Source organism: Somniosus microcephalus, chromosome 3 (assembly GCF_052327205.1).
Source record: "Somniosus microcephalus isolate GS21.2 chromosome 3, FLI_Smic_1.0, whole genome shotgun sequence".
NCBI lineage: Eukaryota > Metazoa > Chordata > Chondrichthyes > Squaliformes > Somniosidae > Somniosus > Somniosus microcephalus.
Window position 1 is genome coordinate 212,622,716 of NC_140989.1, and position 18,058 is coordinate 212,640,773.

Sequence of the window (18,058 nt, forward strand, 5' to 3'; positions counted from 1 at the left end):
AATGAAAAGCAATCGGAGGATGAAATTTTTAATTGTAAACGCTGTGGTTACAAGCACCAGTTAAGACAATGCCCAGCGTTTGGAAAAATGTGCACAAAGTGTAATGGAAAGAATCACTTTGCCAAACAATGCTTTTCAAAAGTACAAACTAAGAAAGGGCAACGAGTTAATGTAATTGAGGACACTGATTTAAGTGAGACATTTTTTGTAGGAATGGTGTCATGTGACAATATCAAAAAGGATACAGAAAATGTGCAGCCCTCAGAAATGGACAATGCTGAACATAAAGTTAATGCAGTAAAAGAAGACAAATGGATGATCCCACTGCAGGTAAATGGAGCATTAGTTACCTTGAAACTAGACACTGGGGCAAAAGCAAACTTAATCAGTATGAGTGACATTAACAATATGAAAGAAAAGCCCAAAATACAGAAAAAGTCAGTACTGCTGAAGGACTATAATGGACAGAAAATAGATAGCTTAGGTGTATGCAGACTTAAAGTGACAGTCAAAGACAAAGTGCATCATCTCATGTTGTCTGTTGTGGCTGAAAGACTTGATTCACTACTGGGTGACAAAACTTGTGAGGACTTAGAACTGGTCAAGAGAGTCTACCGTATAAACTGTGCCATAAGCAGACCAGATGACTCGGTGGATTCTGTAGTGAATAATTTCCAGGATGTGTTCAAAGGATTTGGAGTTCTACCATTCACTTACAAGATCCAGCTAAAGGAGGATGCTCAGCCAGTGGTACATGCTCCACGAAGAGTTCCAGCACCCCTGCGTGACCGGCTCAAGAATGAAGTGGATGCGGTGAGGATGTTCCCAATGATGGGTGAAACTAGAACTAGGGGGCATAATCTTAAAATAAGGGGCTGCTCATTCAAAACTGAGATGAGGAGAAACTTCTTCACTCAGAGGGTGGTAGGTTTGTGGAATTTGCTGCCCCAGAAAGCTGTGGAAGCTACATCATTAAATAAATTTAAAACAGAAATAGATAGTTTCCTAGAAGTAAAGGGAATAAAGGGTTACGGGGAGCGGGCAGGAAATTGGACATGAGTCTGGGTTCGGAATGGTCATGGCCCTGTGGGTAGTGGAGCGGGCCCAGGGGCCGTGTAGCCTTGTTCTGCTCCTACTGTGTTCTAATTCTGTTAGATTTCAGGAGATGGTTTTATTCCTGTTCCTGGCTGGGGTGGAGATCGCCTTTACAGAAGGTAAGTACTGTAGAAAATATAGGGACAGAGTGATCTCCTGGAAGAATTTCGATCGCCTAGATGGGTCGGAGAGGAATTTCCCAGATTTTTTTCTCCCAAATTGGCCATTGGGTCTTTATCTGGTTTTTCGCCTCTCCCGGGAGATCACATGGGTTCGGGTGGATGCAGAGTGATAGAAGATTTGAGGTTAGGATCAGATCAGCCATGATCTTATTGAATGGTGGAGCAGGCTCGAGGGGCCGATTGGCCTACTCCTGCTCCTATTTCTTATGTTCTTATGTTCTAATGACCACACTAAGAGTCATCAGGAAAGTCGAAGAGCCAACAGACTGGGTTAACTCCATGGTATGTGTAAAGAAAAAGAACAATGATCTAAGAATATGCATGGATCCAAAGGACTTAAATGCAAACAAAAAATGTGAACACTACCAGATTCCCAAGCGAGAAGAAATCACCAGTGAAATGTCAGGTGCCAGATACTTTACAAAGCTCGATGCCTCACAAGGATTTTGGCAACTAAAACTGGATGAAGAGAGCACCAAATACTGTACCTTCAACACACCATTTGGCAGGTATTGTTTCCTCAGAATGCCTTTCGGGATAATATCTGCATCTGAAATCTTTCATAGAGCGATGGAACACATAATTGAAGGTCTGGAAGGAGTTCGGGTCTATGTTGATGACATCATCATCTGGGGCTCCACACTGAAAGAACACAATGAGAGACTGACTAAAGTGCTACAGAGCATACGCTGGAATGGACTGAAGCTCAACAAAGCCAAGTGTCAGTTTGGCGTCCAGGAAGTCACTTTCCTAGGAGATAATCTATCTGGTAAAGGAATAGAGCCAGATATGGAAAAAGTAAACGCTATACTCAAAATGCCCCGACCCACTGACAAAAAAGGAGTGCTACGCATCATGGGGATGATAAACTTCATTGGAAAGTTCATTCCTAACTTGTCAGCCAAGACAGCCTGTCTGCGAGACCTGCTACATAAAACAAATGAGTTCGCATGGACAGAAAGACATGAACAAGAGTGGATAAACCTCAAAACAGTGCTGACAACCACACCTGTACTCACCTTCTTTGACCCAACAAAAAGAATCAAAGTGTCAACGGATGCATCAAAAGATGGCCTAGGTGCGGTCTTGCTACAAGCAGAGGGTGAAGATTGGAAGCCTGTTGCCTATGCCTCCAGGTCTATGACTGATACTGAGTGTCGATACGCCCAGATTGAAAAGGAATGTCTAGGCTTGGTAGTTGGACTAGAAAAGTTTCATGGCTACATATATGGACTTCCCACCTTCACAGTTGAGACAGACCACAGCCCTCTGGTTGCCATCATAAAAAAAAACCTGAATGAGATGTCTCCAAGGATTCAACGACTCATGATGAAGCTGCAAAGATATGACTTTGAACTGATCTACACACCAGGCAAATACATAGGGCTGGATTATCCTAAGCCCCTGGAGTCGGGTTGGAGGCGTGCGGGCGATAAAAATCGGAGATCCGGGGGTCCCGACCCCATCCCGCCTCCAAGCCGCCTCCATGTCAATTTCATAGGAGTCGGGTTGCCGACAAGTGCTGGAACCCGACTCCCAGAGGCGGGAAGGGATTAAAGGCAATTAAACTGCCTGTTAACAGGTAGTTAACAGGTAGTTTTTTGCCTATTCGCGATTTTTATTGCTGGTTTGTGGGCTTCCCGACAGCTCCAAACCACGAAAAGTTTTCGAGGCGGGACGTGGGTCTGAGGTCTTGGAGGGGTCGAGATGCCCAGTGTTCAGGTGAGTGAGGGGTGCAGGAGTGCAAAGGTAAGTGTTTTGCAAGTGTTTAAAGTGTTTAAATAAGTTTAACTTGCTTTTACTTACCTTTACAGGAGTCCTGCATTCCAGTGTCGGGAGTCGGCTGCAAGAACCACAGAAGCTCTGATTTTTAAAAAAAAAATCAGCTTCTTGGTTTCTGCAGCAAAATGATTTTAAAGTTATCCTGAGAAAGGACTGAGGCTGAATTAGCAGTTTTTCAGTGCTTGACAGCTTCAAACAGCTGTTAAACACTGATATTTCATCTGCCAAAAGCTTTTGACAGATGAAATGTCAATCTCTGACGTCACCTGTTGCCGGGTGGCCCTTAATTGGCCTGCTGAGCCCACAGGGCGGGCTCAACAAGGTCAATCAGAGGAAAATCCAGTGGGTTGGCCACATCTCCATGGAGGCGGGACAACAAGCCCGAATGTGGGTTTCCCACCTCCAACCCGCCCCCGTAGCAAAATCCAGCCCATAGTGTTAGCAGATGCACTATCCCGAGCACCCACAATGAGTCATGTGAGCTCTACTGAAGAAGATGTGGATGTTCATGTGAGTATGGTCACTGCTGCGCTGCCCGTGTCAGACACAAAATCAAAGCAAATAGCAGAAGAAACAGTAAAAGATACAGTATTACAAACAGTAATAGAGAACATGCATCATGGTTGGCCAACAGGTTCCTGTCCAAAATATTTTCACATAAGGTCAGAATTGAGTGTCGCAAGTGGACTATTACTAAAACAGAACAGAATAGTCATTCCACAGGCTCTACGTCAAGACATGCTCAAAAGGATTCATGAGGGACACCTCGGAATTGAAAAATGCAAAAGGAGGGCAAGAGACACTGTTTATTGGCCTGGCATAAATAAGGACATTGAGAACATGATAGGCAAATGTGAGACATGTCAGAAACACCAAAACAAACAAGCAAAGGAACCAATGATAGTAGCTAACATACCAACACCACCATGGCAAAAGGTTGGTATGGACCTTTTTCATTTAAATGGTAAAGACTATCTAATAGTGATTGACTACTTTTCTAACTATCCTGAGATGGCGCTGCTCTCAAGCACCACAGCAAGCAGTGTCATAATGCATGTGAAATCCATCTTCGCCAGACATGGAATTCCCAGGATTGCCGTTAGCGACAATGGTCTGTGCTTCAACTGTAAGGAGTGGCAACAGTTTGCAGCACATTATGACTTTCAGCACATCACATCCAGTCCTTTGTATGCTCAGTCAAATGGTAAGGCAGAGAAAGGTGTTCAAGTTCTCAAGCAGCTACTGAAGAAAGCGACAGAAAGCAAGTCTGATCCTTATCTCGCCCTGCTGAGCTACCGAGCCTCACCTTTAGACTGTGGTTCTTCACCTGCTGAGCTACCAATGGGTCGCAAGTTGCGCACCACGCTACCCTGCTGTGCAAAAGAACAGCAAAGTGAGGAACTGAGACAGAGACTTCAACTGTTAAAGCTGAAACAGAAATCATACTATGACAAGTCATCCAAAACTCTAAAACCATTGACAAGGGATGATGTTGTCAGGATTGAGGATCCAGATGCATGGAACAGGAAAGCTACAGTTCTTGAGGAAGTAGGACCAAGGTCATACACTGTTAGAACTGAGGAAGGACAGATTCTCAGGAGGAACCGCCGTTCCCTCCTAAAAACACAAGAGACTATTCAAGACCAGATTGATGACAATGCCGCAACTGCATCTTGTCATTCACCGCCAGAACAATCTCATGAAGACACATCAGACTTACCCGTGTTGAGAAGATCCACACGTGAAGTAAAAAAGCCTGATAGACTTAATCTTTGAGTACAATGTAAAGCTTTGAAAATATGTTGACTGTTTTGAAAATGTTTATGTTTATAGAGCACTAACAAAAGTGTTACTGATATTATCTTTATTGTTTTCTTGAAAGTTGATTGATATTGATTTTGTTAAACCTCAAAGAAAGGGGGATGTAATGATCAATAACATGTCTATCTATAGTGGACACTAGGTGGAGCCGTGAGCTGTGTAGAGCTGTATATATATAAGACTACACTACCCAGCTGTATGTATATTAAGACTACATTACCCATGAGGCACTAGGCTACCCACAAGGCAGCAGTCAAGATGGATGCCTCTACAGATACTGTACCTAGTCCACATGTGCTCATTAAAGTGTCTAGCAAAAGCTAGCTGTGTTCATAATAAGAATGTCTATTTATTAATGAACATAACAGTACAGTGCAGTTTAATACTAACTGTACCTCAGTAAAGGTGTCAAATTTTCAAACAGAAAAGGAGAAAAATATTAATTAAAACACAATGAGGGAAAAATTCGGTTGCTTTGCACCTCCCCCTAAGAGGGCGCTAACGAGGCGCAAAGCAACTAGCGCCCGGGCACGGCGCCGCCAACGCCTCCCGCGAAATTCAGCAGGAGGTTAGCGGCGGCGGTAAGCATTAACCATCGCTGTGCGCAGCGCCCGGCTGCGATCTTCGGTAGCGCCCCCTGACTCACCGCCGGACGCTATGTCCAATGGGGTCAGGGGGGCCTATCTGCAGTCGAGGCGGCATTATTTAAAGGGGAGGTGGCGGTCGGCTGCCCCCATTGCTGTCCCCGGCCCCTGTGAAGCACCCCCCCGCGGGCTGTCGGATGCTCTCCGTGAGCCCGGCACTCCTCTTGCGTGCCGGGCTTGTTTGCCGGCACTCCCGATCCCTGGTGGCCCAGCTGGGCACTGGGACGTGCTGCGCCAGGCCCCTCCCCTTTAATAAGGCCTCCTCCCTCTTGGGGCGATACCTGGGAAAATCGGCCACAGGGGTGCTAATTTTTTCACCTTAATCTTTTGGTTCTTGAGATAACAAAAGACAAGGGGGGCAAAATTGGGCAAAAGAGCCCGGCACTCAAGAGGAGTGCCGAGCTCACAGAGCTCAGCTGGCACCCCACAGGAGGGCTTCACAGGAGGCCGGGGACGGTGATGGGGGCAGGTTCTGGCAGGCGGCCAGCAACAAAAATGGCCGCCTGGCCCCTCCCCTTTAATTTGCGCCGCCCTGGCCGCAGGTAGGCCCCCCTGACCCTGTCGGACATAACATCCAGCGATAAGTCAGGGGGCGCTACCGAAGATCGCGGCCGGGGCGCTGCGCATGGCGATGACATCATCGTCAGAGGCACAGCGCCACAGGGCGCTAACGGTTACCGCCGCCGATTACCTCCCGCTGAATTTCACTAACAGGAGGCACAAATCAACCGAATTTTCCCCCCAAGGCATTTAGTCCAGGACACCACCGAGAAAGAAAGAAAGACTTACATTTATACAGCGCCTTTCAGGACCTCAGGACGTCCCATAACAGTTTACAGCCAATGAAGTACTTTTGAAGTGTGGTCACTGTTGTAATGCAGGAAACGCAGCAGCCAACTTGCACACAGCAAGCTCCCACAGACAGCAATGTGATAATGATCAGACAATGGCCCATGAATTCGGTGGGCTGCGCCACCAGTTAGCACCTAAAGAGGGCACTCAGTGGCTTTAGCGCACTGGCCACGCCTCCCGCGATATTTAGCTGGGGCGCTAATGGCGGCGTTAGCCTGTTGTGCTGCGCCGCCACCGATGACGTCATCGGTGTGCGCAGCACCCCGCTACCGCCCTGATCTCGATATTCGGTAGCGCCCGCCTCTGTAGCGCCGTTCACAAATCGCGCCCGGTTCACGGGGCCTTCCTGTGGCGGCAGTGGCGCAAATTAAGGTGGAGGTGCGGGGCGGCCATTTTTTTCGGCGGCCACCTGCCAGCACCTCCGTCCCCGGCCTCCTAATCTCCCCCCGCGGCAGTACTGGCTGTTTTCCGAGAGCCCGGCACTTCTCCTTGGTGCCGGGCTCTTTTGCCGGCACTCGCGATCTCTGATCGCGTTGGTGCAGGCCCCTCCCCCTTAAGAATGGGAGGAAGGCCTGCAGTACCGCAGCGCACCGTGCCGCAGTGTGGCGCTGCGGCACGTTGCGCTGCGATATTCAGTTTCAACGCCCTAAGAGGGACGCGGATCGCCTCAAGCCTCGCCCCGTGTCGCAACTGCTCCGATCGCTGCGCTAATTCCGGCGCCCAGGCGAGCTTGGCGCCCCATTTGCGGCCCCACCGAATTTCTCCCCCAATCTGTTTTAATGATGTTGGTTGAGGGATACATATTGGCCAGGACACCGGGGATAACTCCCCTGCTCTTCTTCAAAATAGTGCCATGGGATCTTTTACGTCCACCTGAGAGAGCAGACGGGGCCTCGGTTTAATGTCTCACCCAAAAGATGGCACTTCTGACAGTGCAGCACTCCCTCAGTACTGCACTGGAGTGTCAGCCTAGATTTTGTGCTCATATCTCTGGAGTGGGACTTGAACCCACAACCTTCTGACTCTTAGGCAACCAGTGAGCCAAGGCTGACACACTTGGAGTAGAGGAAGCTTTACTGTACAGATGGTTCTGTTATACCGAACCTAGGAATGCTTGATTCTCAAACTGGCTGCGATAATAACCCATATCCCAGCCCTAGCATTCCTCCTTGAGCATAAAAATCAGTGTTAGAGATGGAGAGGGCAGGCAAGCTCTGTGGAATTGGAACTCTTATGTAGTTATCTAGCCTGAGACCAGATACGTAGGGCTAGATTTTTCCAATGGGGAGATTTTGGAGGCGGGACTCCCACTTGTCGGGTTTTAGTCCCGCCTCCATCGACTTCTGGCCAACCCACGCTATTTTCCCTTGATTGACCTTGTTAAGCTCGCGGCCAATTAAGGGAAAGCCGGTTACAGAGAACGTCAGCGTATGACGTTTCATCTGTCAAAAAACATTTTGACAGATGAATTGTCATCGTTTGACAGCTCTGTGAAGCTGTCAAACACTGACATTCTCTGCAGTTTGATGAGTTGTTGAATTCAAGGCTCGTCAAACCGTTATTTAGCAGAAATTAGATGGTTGCTGCATTGGAGAACTATCTCTGCCACGGAGATGCGAGACTCTCCGCATCCCCAACGATTGAAGCCTGCAGGAAGAAACAAAGGTAAGTAAACATTTTCTAACACTTTCCACTCACCTCACATACTCACCTCTCCACACTTGCACCCATCACTTACCTTCACAGTGCACTTTTGCACCCCTCCCACCCCCGCAGACCCAATGCTCGCCTTGGTGACTCTGGCGGGGTTCGGAGCCTTCGGGAAGCCCGCACTTGTGTGGGTAAAATAGGGATAATCCTCTTATCTGCTGGTTACCTACCTGTTAACAGGCAGTTAAGTGGCTGAAATCCCCTTCCCGCCTCCAAGGGGACGGGACCCGGCGTGGGTCGGCTACCCGCCTCCAGGCAAGATGGCACGGAGGCGGGTTGGGGGCGGGATGGGCACCTGCCCCCAGATTCTGCCATTTTCCCGGCAGTCCCGCCTCCATACCCGCCTTCCCAGGGCTGGCAAGATCGCACCCATAGTGTATAACTCCAGGATCTGCCATAGTGATACCATGAATGGGCACACTGGTTTCAGCCCCTAATCATGATATCTGCTCTCGGACTCCTCTAACAGTTGCAAAGAATAATACACCATAGTGAAGGACAACTGAGAGATATTAGAACATGTTAGAATTCAATTGAAAAGACTTCATTTCTCAGTTTTTCAGCACATTTAGGAATAATAGAAACTCAAATCTTTCTTAACATTCTCTGTGCCAATCTGACTTACTCTGTTTTTTTCCACAGGAACGGATGGCGCTCAACTTCACTGAGCAAAGCCCGCTCCTCAGCCGGTGCCAATAGCCCCTCTATGAAATGCCTGACTTCAGCATTCTCGGGTTTGCGAAGATCTTCATCGAGAGAAGGATTATTCTCGCATAAATCCTCCTCACTCCTATAGGGGTCCTTTCCTCCTGTCACTATATAGTGCAATAGCCGTCCTAGTGCCTGCCCGGTAAAGAAAATAACTTCAGACCTACATTTTGTTAAGGAGAAAGGATGCAGTCAAACCTCATTAGTTCCCCAACCCCCACAAATATACAACGCAAGTAATATTTTATAATATATCCTGCTTTACATCCCCCCCATTCCTTTTTATAAACATTTATTTTTATCTGATTTTTCATAGAATCGTAGAAAGTTGCAATACAGAAGGAGGCTATTCAGTCCATCATGTCTGTGCTAGCTCTCTGAAAGAAATGTCCCATTTTCCTGCCCTTTTCCTATGGCGTGTAAAAATTTTCTCTCAAATATTTAAGCATGTTCCTTTTAAATGCTGTTATGGATTCTGCGATCACCACTGTTTCTGGCAGTTCATTCCATGTTCTACCAACTTTCTGCGTAAAACAATTTCTCTTAACCGCTCTGTTCCAAATTTCAGGTCTGCACTAGATATCTTCTCGGGTTCAGCATCACTCCTGTAAATGGACCCCATGGCTCCTACGATCAGGAGTTTACCTTTACTGCCCAATATCTAGTCATATGATAGTGTGACCTGGGGGGCTGTAAGAATGGAAACCCTCAGTGTGTGTACTGGCCTCTATAATCTCACAAGTTCCCTTACGTTTCTCCTGTCTTCTGGAAGGTGGAACGATAAAAACTCTAGTGAGACGAGGTTAATTGTAAACCAACAAGTTGGTTCATTTTAATATATGAATAAACAGTATATAGTTTTCAATGAATTTCCATCTATTTCATAACGCTTCTCATAACACAGAGAATAACAAAGTACGTCACACTACCCCTGTTAATGAGCTAAATTCACTTATCAGACCAGCAAATCCCTGATACCAGTCAGCCCGAATCTGAAGAAGTGAGGTTCATTCCTCTATGGCCATTTCGAAACTCCAACTTCTGCAGACTTCCGTGTCCCATCGAGACAGGAAGCCGAGGACTTGACCATTGACCCTTCCCCAGTGTTCTATGTCAGGGAACAGCCAGTGAGCGGCCAATCAACTAGGTTTGAGTCCCCTGGCAGATAACTCGCTCTCTCTTCCCCACCCTCCTTTCCAGCAGGGCTCACCAGACAATGATCAAAATTGGGAACCCTTTTTTCTCTACCCTAGCCCAGGGCACTGAGGGGTAGAGTGCAGCCATCACCACTGATGCTGAGATCAGCTAGCTCAGTACAGACCAGGGATGGAACCTGCAACCCTCCTGGTTTGTGTGACACTGTTTTAACATTAGGCTGTCAGAAGAGACTGCTTTCTTTTGATGGAACTGACCAATACATAGAAGATACCAGACAGGTGCATATAAGATACTGTCACCTTGGCACAACACAACATTCCTATTAATAGAACTATACACAGCAGATACCACACTGGCACATATAGAATGCCGTCTCCTTGACTCAATGCAATATTCATATTAATGGAACTATACATAGCCCCCAACCTCTCTCTTTTTCTCTCTCTCTCTCTCCTTTTCTTGTCTTTACTGTCTCATGCTCCTCCTAAACACCAAATGTGCTGTCTCACAAGCTCTGCACTCTTTCTACATCCTCACTGTGTCCTATCATACTTCATTGTCCCCAATCTCAAAACTGTTGAGCTACTTGCCTCGCTCAACCTTCCCTTCTTCTCATCAGCTACAGGCTTTAAAACTTAACCTTGGCATCATCTAATCTAACCACAACTGTTTGATTTATCTGGTCTCCCTTTTACTTTTCTTAACCTTAGTTGCATCCTGTAATAAGAACTATGGCCCTTCACCTAGGTCACTCAATGAGAAAAGAAAGAAACCGCAGAGCGGACCTGTAAATCTGCTTTGAAAAGCTCATCCTCTCCGAAGGTTGTAGTTGGCGAAACTTTCCATTTCTGAAGGATTTCAGAGGCCTCCCAGGTCCCCGGGGATGATATCGCCACAGCTGAATTGTCACTAAAGTACACACTCTTGTCAAAATCTGCCAGACGAACATGGTCATCAACGTCTGTGGAAAATCAAACCATTTTATTTCTCTGCGTTTTTACCAGACACACACGCAAAAAGGGCAGACTGTTTAAAAGTCCAAATCCATTTTAAATCCATTTATTTTAAAACAGAATTTGCATTTCTGTTGTACAAGTTTCATCAACTACAGGCCGATCGGAGTTCCAATCAGAACACTTTGGGGAATTTAAGGGGACGTTAGATAAACACATGAGGGAGAAAGGAATAGAAGGGATATGCTGATAGAGTTAGATGAAGTAGGGTGGGAGGAGGTTCGTGTGGAGATGAACACCGACAGGGACAAGTTGGGCCGAATGGCCTGTTTCTGTGCTATAATTCGATGTAATTGGAGAAATTTGTTAGTTTTGCAGTGGTCTAAACCGCATGAAATTACATTCATTTGCTCTTGTGCTCCACGATTCCTTCTCCCCTCAGATGTTTCCATCATTTCATGTTGTAGAAAGACATCAGCAGTAGCATGAACTGGAATAGGCTGCCTGCAAACAGGTCTGATTGTTTCCTGTCTGATGTCAACCACGACTAGGCTGGATGAATGCAGACTGGGTGGCCTTTCACTATAGGGATGTAGATTCAAATCCAGCCCACCCAATGGAATTATGATTTTTTCCTAAGGACAGTTGTAGCCATCCTGTATGGCATGAGTTCCAACAGTGTAAACCCAATTTAACAAGGGCTAAGGTCTACAGAACCTCTGGCAGAAACTGCTGCGGTGAAGGAAGTTGATGCCATAGAATGGAACGTCTTCCTACTTTATTTTTAACCAGATTCCTATCAAGTATTCCACGGTGAGCGATAGAACAAGTCTGATGCACAGTAATGCTTCTTCTACTTTTCCCTAATAATGTGCCTTGACATCCCCAAAAACATAAAGAAAGAACTTGCATTTGTATCACGCCTTTTATGGGCTCAGGACATCCCAAAGCGGTTCACAGCTTAAAGTGTAATCACTGTTGTAATGTAGGAAAGCACAGCAGCCAATATATACACAGCAAGCTCCCACAGACAGCAATGAAGTAAATGAGCAGATAATCTGTTTTAGGTGTTGATCCAGAGATAAATATTGGCCAGGATATCATGAGAACTCCCGGCTCTTCTTCGAATAGTGCGCTTGGATCTTTTACGTCTACCCAAGAGGGCAGACGGGGCCTCAGTTTTACATCTCATCTGAAAGACGGCACCTCCGACAGTGCAGCGCTCCCTCAGTACTGCAATGATGTCAGCCTTTATTTTATACTCAAGTCCTGGACTGGGGCTTGAACTCACGACCTCTGATTCAGAGGCGAGAGTGCGACAAACTGAGCCAAGTCTGACATCTTAACTCCAGCCTTGGAAAAGCACTGTCCCGCAGTATGCTACCTTCTGGCTACTCTGAGGCTGCTTTTGTATTGCTGTGTCAGTGTCATCAGCTCCCAACCCACGAATCTCACACAGCCAGTGGTCACCCGAAAGTAAACTTGCAAGGGCTGGCCCTGAGGAAGACCTGATTAAAAAAGGGTCTTCCCATCCACTGGCCTTAGCGAAATTCAGCAAGTTTATTTTGGGGTTACTGCCAAACAATGTTCCGTCGTATTTTTTTGGGGAGCGCGGTCCCTTTAACTGGCCCATTCAAATGTTTGCGCGTGCACGGTTTCTCCCATTTAAAAGCCGGTGAGCGGCCTGTGCCAGATCTCCAGACTGCTGCACAGCCGCACGGCTTAACGGGAATGGTGTTACCAACCCCCAATGAACAACAACAACATCATTTATATAGTGCCTTTAACATAGTAAAATTGCCCAGGGCGTTTCACAGGGGCGTTATCAGACAAAATCTGACACCGAGACACATAAAGAGATATTAGGCCAGGTGACCAAACATTTGGTCAAAGTGGTAGGTTTTAAGGAGAGTCTTAAAGGAGGAGAGAGTGGCGGAGAGGTTTAGGGAGGGAATCCCGGAGCTTAGGGCCTCGGCAGCTGAAGGCACGGCCGCCAATGGTGGAGCGATTGAAATCAGGGAAGCTCAAGAGGCCCGAATTGGAGGAGCACAGACATCATGGAGGGTTGTAGGAGGTTCTCCAGTGAGAAAGAAAGATTTTAAGAGAAGGGAGCACCACCTGTGGCTAACAAAGGAAGTAAAGGATGGCATCAAATTGAAAACAAAGAAATACAATGTTGCCAAAATTGTTGGGAGATCAGAGGATTGGGAATTTTTTAAAAACCCCAGCAAAGGATGACTAAAAAAAAAATAAAGAGAAGATGTGCGGGTTAGGTTGATTTGGCTATGATAAATTGACCCTTAGTGTTAGGGGGTTAAATGCGTGGGGTTACTGGGATAGGGTGGGATATGTGTCGGTGCAGGCTCGATGGGCCGAAATGGCCTCTATCTGCACTGTGGGAATTCTGTGATGTGATTCTGTGAATTATGAGAGTAAACTGGCAAGAAACATTAAAACAGATAGTAAGAGCTTCTACTGGTATATAAAAAGGAAGAGGGTAGCTAAAGTAAACGTTGGTCCCTTAGAGGATGAGACTGGGGAATTAATAATGGGGAACGAGGAAATGGCAGAAACTTTGAACAAATATTTTGTATCTGTCTTCACAGTAGAAGACACTAACAACATCCCAATAATGGATAATCAAGGGGCCACAGGGAGGGGGAAACTAAAGGTAATCACTATCACTAAGGAAATAGTACTTGGTAAAATAATGGGACTTACAGATGACAAGTCCCCTGGACCGGATGGCCTGCATCCCAGGGTCTTAAAAGAAGTGGCTGCAGATATAGTGGATGCATTGGTTGCAATATACCAAAATTCCCTGGACTCTGGAGAGGTCCCAGTGGATTGGAAAACCGCAAATATAACACCCCTGTTTAAGAAAGGAGGGAGACAGAAAGCAGGAAACTATAGACCAGTTAGCCTAACATCTGTCGTTGGGAAAATGCTGGAGTCCTTCATTAAGGAAGCAGTAGCAGGTCATTTGGAAAAGCATAATACAGTCAAGCAAAGTCAGCATGGTTTTATGAAAGGGAAATCATGTTTAACAAATTTGCTGGAGTTCTTTGAGGAGGTAACGAGCAGGGTGGACAAAGGTGGACCAGTGGATGTGGTGTATTTGGATTTCCAGAAGGCATTCGATAAGGTGCCACATAAAAGGTTACTGCATAAGATAAGAGCTCATGGAATTGGGGGCAATGTATTAGCATGGATCGAGAATTGGCTAACTAACAGAAAGCAGAGAGTCGGAATAAATGGGTCATTTTCCGGTTGGCAAACGGTAACTAGTGGGGTGCCACAGGGATCAGTACTGGGGCCTCAACTATTTACAATCTACATTAATGACTTGGATGAAGGGACCAAGTGTAATGTAGCCAAGTTTGCAGATGATACAAAGATGGGTGGGAAAGCAAGTTGTGCAGAGGACTCAAAGAACCTGCAAAGGGATATAGACAGGCTAAGTGAATGGGCAAACATTTGGCAGGTGGAGTATAATGTGGGAAGGTGCAAGGTTATACACTTTGGCAGGAAAAATAAAAAAGCAAATTATTATTTAAATGAAGAGAAATTACAAAATGCTACAGTTCAGAGTGACCTGGGGGTCCTTGTGCCTGAAACACAAAAAGTTAGCATGGAGGTACAGCAAGTAATCAAAATGGCAAATGGAATGTTGGCCTTTATTTCAAAGGGGTTGGAGTATAAAAGCAGGGAAGTCCTGCTACAACTGTACAGGGTATTAGTGAGACCATGCCTTGAGTACTGCGTACAGTTTTGGTCTCCTTATTTATGGAAGGATATACTTGCATTGGAGGTTAATTCCAGAGATGAGGGGGTTGACTTATGAGGAAAGGTTGAGCAGGCTGGGCCTATACTCATTGGAATTTAGAAGAATGAGAGGTGATCTTATTGAAACATGTAAGATACTGAGGGGGCTCGACAAGGTAGATGCTGAGAGGATATTTCCCCTCGTGGGGAAATCTAGAGCGCGGGGGCACAGTTTTAGAATAAAGGGTCGCCCTTTTAGAACTGAGATGAGGAGGAATTTCTTCTCTCAGGAGATTGTAAATCTGTGGAATTCTCTGCCCCAGAGAGCTGTGGAGGCTGGGTCATTAAATACATTTAAGGTGGAGATAGACAGATTTTTGCAAGATAAGGGAGTGAAGGATTATGGGGAGCGGGTGGGGAAGTGGCTTTGAGCCCAAGATCAGCCATGATCTTATTGAATGGCGAAGCAGGCTTGAGGGGCCAAGTGGCCTATTCCTGCTCCTATTTCTTATGTTCTTATGTTACAGAGATAGGGAGGGGCGAGGCCATGGAGGAGTATCAAGCTGTTTCTGGGACCTTGCTGTGCAGATATTGTCTGCCGTGTTTCCTACATTACAACAGTGACTACACTTCTAAAGTACTTCATTGGCTGTAAAGCACGTTGGGATGGCTAACTGGAGAAATAAAGGATAGTATTAGATTAAAAGAAGAAGCTTACAAAATTGCCAAAAAGAGTAGTAAGACTGAGGATTGGGAGGGTTATGAAAATCAGCAAAGGATGACCAAGAAATTGATAAAGAGGGAGAAAATAGAATTAGAGTAAACTAGCAAGAAATATAAAAACAGATTGTAAGAGCTTTTACAAGTATGTAAAAAGGAAGAGATTAGTAAAAGTAAATGTGGGTCCCTTAGAGGCAGAGACAGGAGAAATTATAACGGGGGATAAGGAAATGGCAGAGACGTTAAACAAATATTTTATGACTGTCTTCACAGTAGAGGACACAAAGAACATACCGGAAATTGTGGGGGACCAAAGGGGAAAAATTTGGTTGGTTAGCATCTCCCGTTAGCGCCTCTGGGGGGGTACTAATGGGGCGCTAGGAACTTAGCGTCTGAGCGTGGCGATTTTAGCGCCGCTTGCAAAATTGACCAGTCGTTTTGCGGCGGCGCTAAACACTACCGCCACAATCACCTGCACTCGCAGATCGTGACGTCAGTCAAGCGTGCAATGCCCTGGTAGCGCCCTGGACTGGATATTGAGTCACGCCCCCTGCCTTAGCGCCTGCCTCTAGGAACGACAGGTAGAGGGGAACATTTTCAAGTCGGGAAGGGGCTGGGGGAGTGCTATTTAAAGGCAGGCGCTTCCTGCCTTTTCTTGTCGGCAACATTTTTGGTTTTAACGCTGTCCTAAGGAGTTTTGGCCCTCAGCACCACTTTTGAGGTTCCTAAGAGCCAAGCTCTTTCCCTGGGCCTCTCCATTAGTGCTTCCACACAATTGCTTTTGAGTTCTCTCCAGGCCGAGATTCATGAACAGGGTGTGGCTGGCCAGCAAGATGGCCCCTCCCCTTTAAGAACTGGACTGCGCCAGTCTGTCTGGCTTCCCTGGTAACTGGCATCGGCTGAGCTTCGGTAGCGTTCTGAGGTAGCGCCTTGCTCCCTGACGTTTGCGCCTTAAGAGAGGTGTACAAGATTATGACAGGTTTGGATAGGCTAGACAGGGAAAGGCTGTCCCCATTAGTTGATGGTATAAGGACTAGGGGACACAGATTTAAGGTTTTGGGCAAGAGTTACAGGGAGAATGTGAGGCAAAACCTTTTTACGCAGCAAATGGTGAGGACTTGGAACTCGCTGTCGACGGAAGTGGTGGAAGTGGAGACACTCAGGGGGAAAAATTCGGTTGGTTGCGCCACCCATTAGCGCCTAAAGAGGCCGGCAAGTGGGGCGCTAACCAACAAGCGCCCGGGTGCAGCGATCCCTGCGCCTCTCCCCATATTGAGCGGACATTTAGCACCGGCGATAAACCGTAGCGCCCGCTCATCGGCGCACGCAGATCATGACGTCATTTCAGTGTGCAACGCCTTTGGGGCGCCCCGGACCGGAAATTCAGTGGCGCCCCCCTCCGTTCCGCCTGGCGCTAATAAGGACAGCTTACCTGGAACGTTTCCCAGTCGCTGTCGGGCTGGGGGGGCGTTCTTTAAAGGGGGCTGGTGTGGAATAAAAGCGGCAGCCATTTTTGGACCACAACTTCTTAGAGAGATACAGAGAGTTGCTCAGCTGCACAAGGAGAGCCATTTCTACATTGAGCCAGCGCTGGCAGAAGAACTTCAGCCTTCTGACCATCACCTTGCTGTTGGTGAGCATCTCAAACGGCATAACTTTCTGTGCGCACTTAATATGGGGGCCGCATTGGATGGGAACGTCCTGCTTCTGAATCATCTTGACAGGGCACAGAGACACAGAGATAGAGGGGCAGGCATGGCCAGACGGAGGAGGGCCAACAGACGTCGCCACACGAGACCTTACGCTGCCAGGGTTTTCCGACAGCAATTTTCATACATGAACATGTCGGAGGAGCAGTGTTTCCGAAGGCTGCGCTTTAGTAAGGAGGTGGTGACTGAGCTGTGCCACCTGCTTCAGCCAGATCTGCAGCCTCAGCTAAGGTGCAGGACATCTCTGTCGGTGGCTGTGAAGATCACTGTTGCGCTTAACTTCTATGCAAGCGGCTCCTTTCAGGCCACAACTGGGGACATAGCCAACATCTCGCAGTTCGCGGTGCATTGCTGCATCCGTCAAGTGACTAATGCCCTCTTTAAAAGGAGGCGGCAGTACATCTCCTTCCCAATGACCCCGGACAAGCAGCGGGAGCGCGCAGAGGGCTTCGCATGAATAGCGGACTTCCCCATGGTGCAGGGTGCCATTGACTGCACGCATGTGGCTTTGCGGGCCTGTAGAGAATGCGGAGGAGTTCTGCAACCGCAAAGGGTTCCATTCCTTGAATGTACAGCTGGTCTGTGACCACCGACAGCTGATCCTCGCTGTGAATGCCCAGTTTCCAGGCAGCAGCTACGACGTCTTCATCCTGCGCCAGACTTCTGTGGCAGACCTTTGAGGCCCTGGCTCACCCAGGAGGCTGGCTTCTCGGGGACAAGGGCTATCCTCTGTGCCCGTGGCTGATGACCCCGCTCCGTTCGCCCAGTACCCCTGCTGAAGAACGCTTCAATGAGAGCCATCAAGCGACCAGGAACATTATTGAGCACACAATCGGCGTGCTTAAGCAACGGTTCCGCTGTCTGGACCATTCCGGAGGAGCCCTTCAGTACTCACCTGAGCGAGTCTCCCACTTCGTGGTTGTGTGTTGCATGCTGCATAACCTGGCAATCCTCAGGAC

The 18,058-nt window shown here is 47.3% G+C and overlaps 1 protein-coding gene across 1 annotated transcript in view; it reads right to left on the minus strand.

Moving 5' to 3' along the window:
- LOC147121703 (2-5A-dependent ribonuclease-like) overlaps positions 1-18,058 on the minus strand; it is a 97,028-nt gene that overhangs the window by 16,381 nt on the left and 62,589 nt on the right. The window contains exons 3-4 of the mRNA XM_085982143.1: positions 10,738-10,913; positions 8,712-8,929 (exon numbers count right to left, since the gene is read on the minus strand). Coding sequence (XP_085838269.1) covers positions 8,712-8,929; positions 10,738-10,913 — 394 coding nt within the window. The remainder of the gene's footprint in view (positions 1-8,711; positions 8,930-10,737; positions 10,914-18,058) is intronic.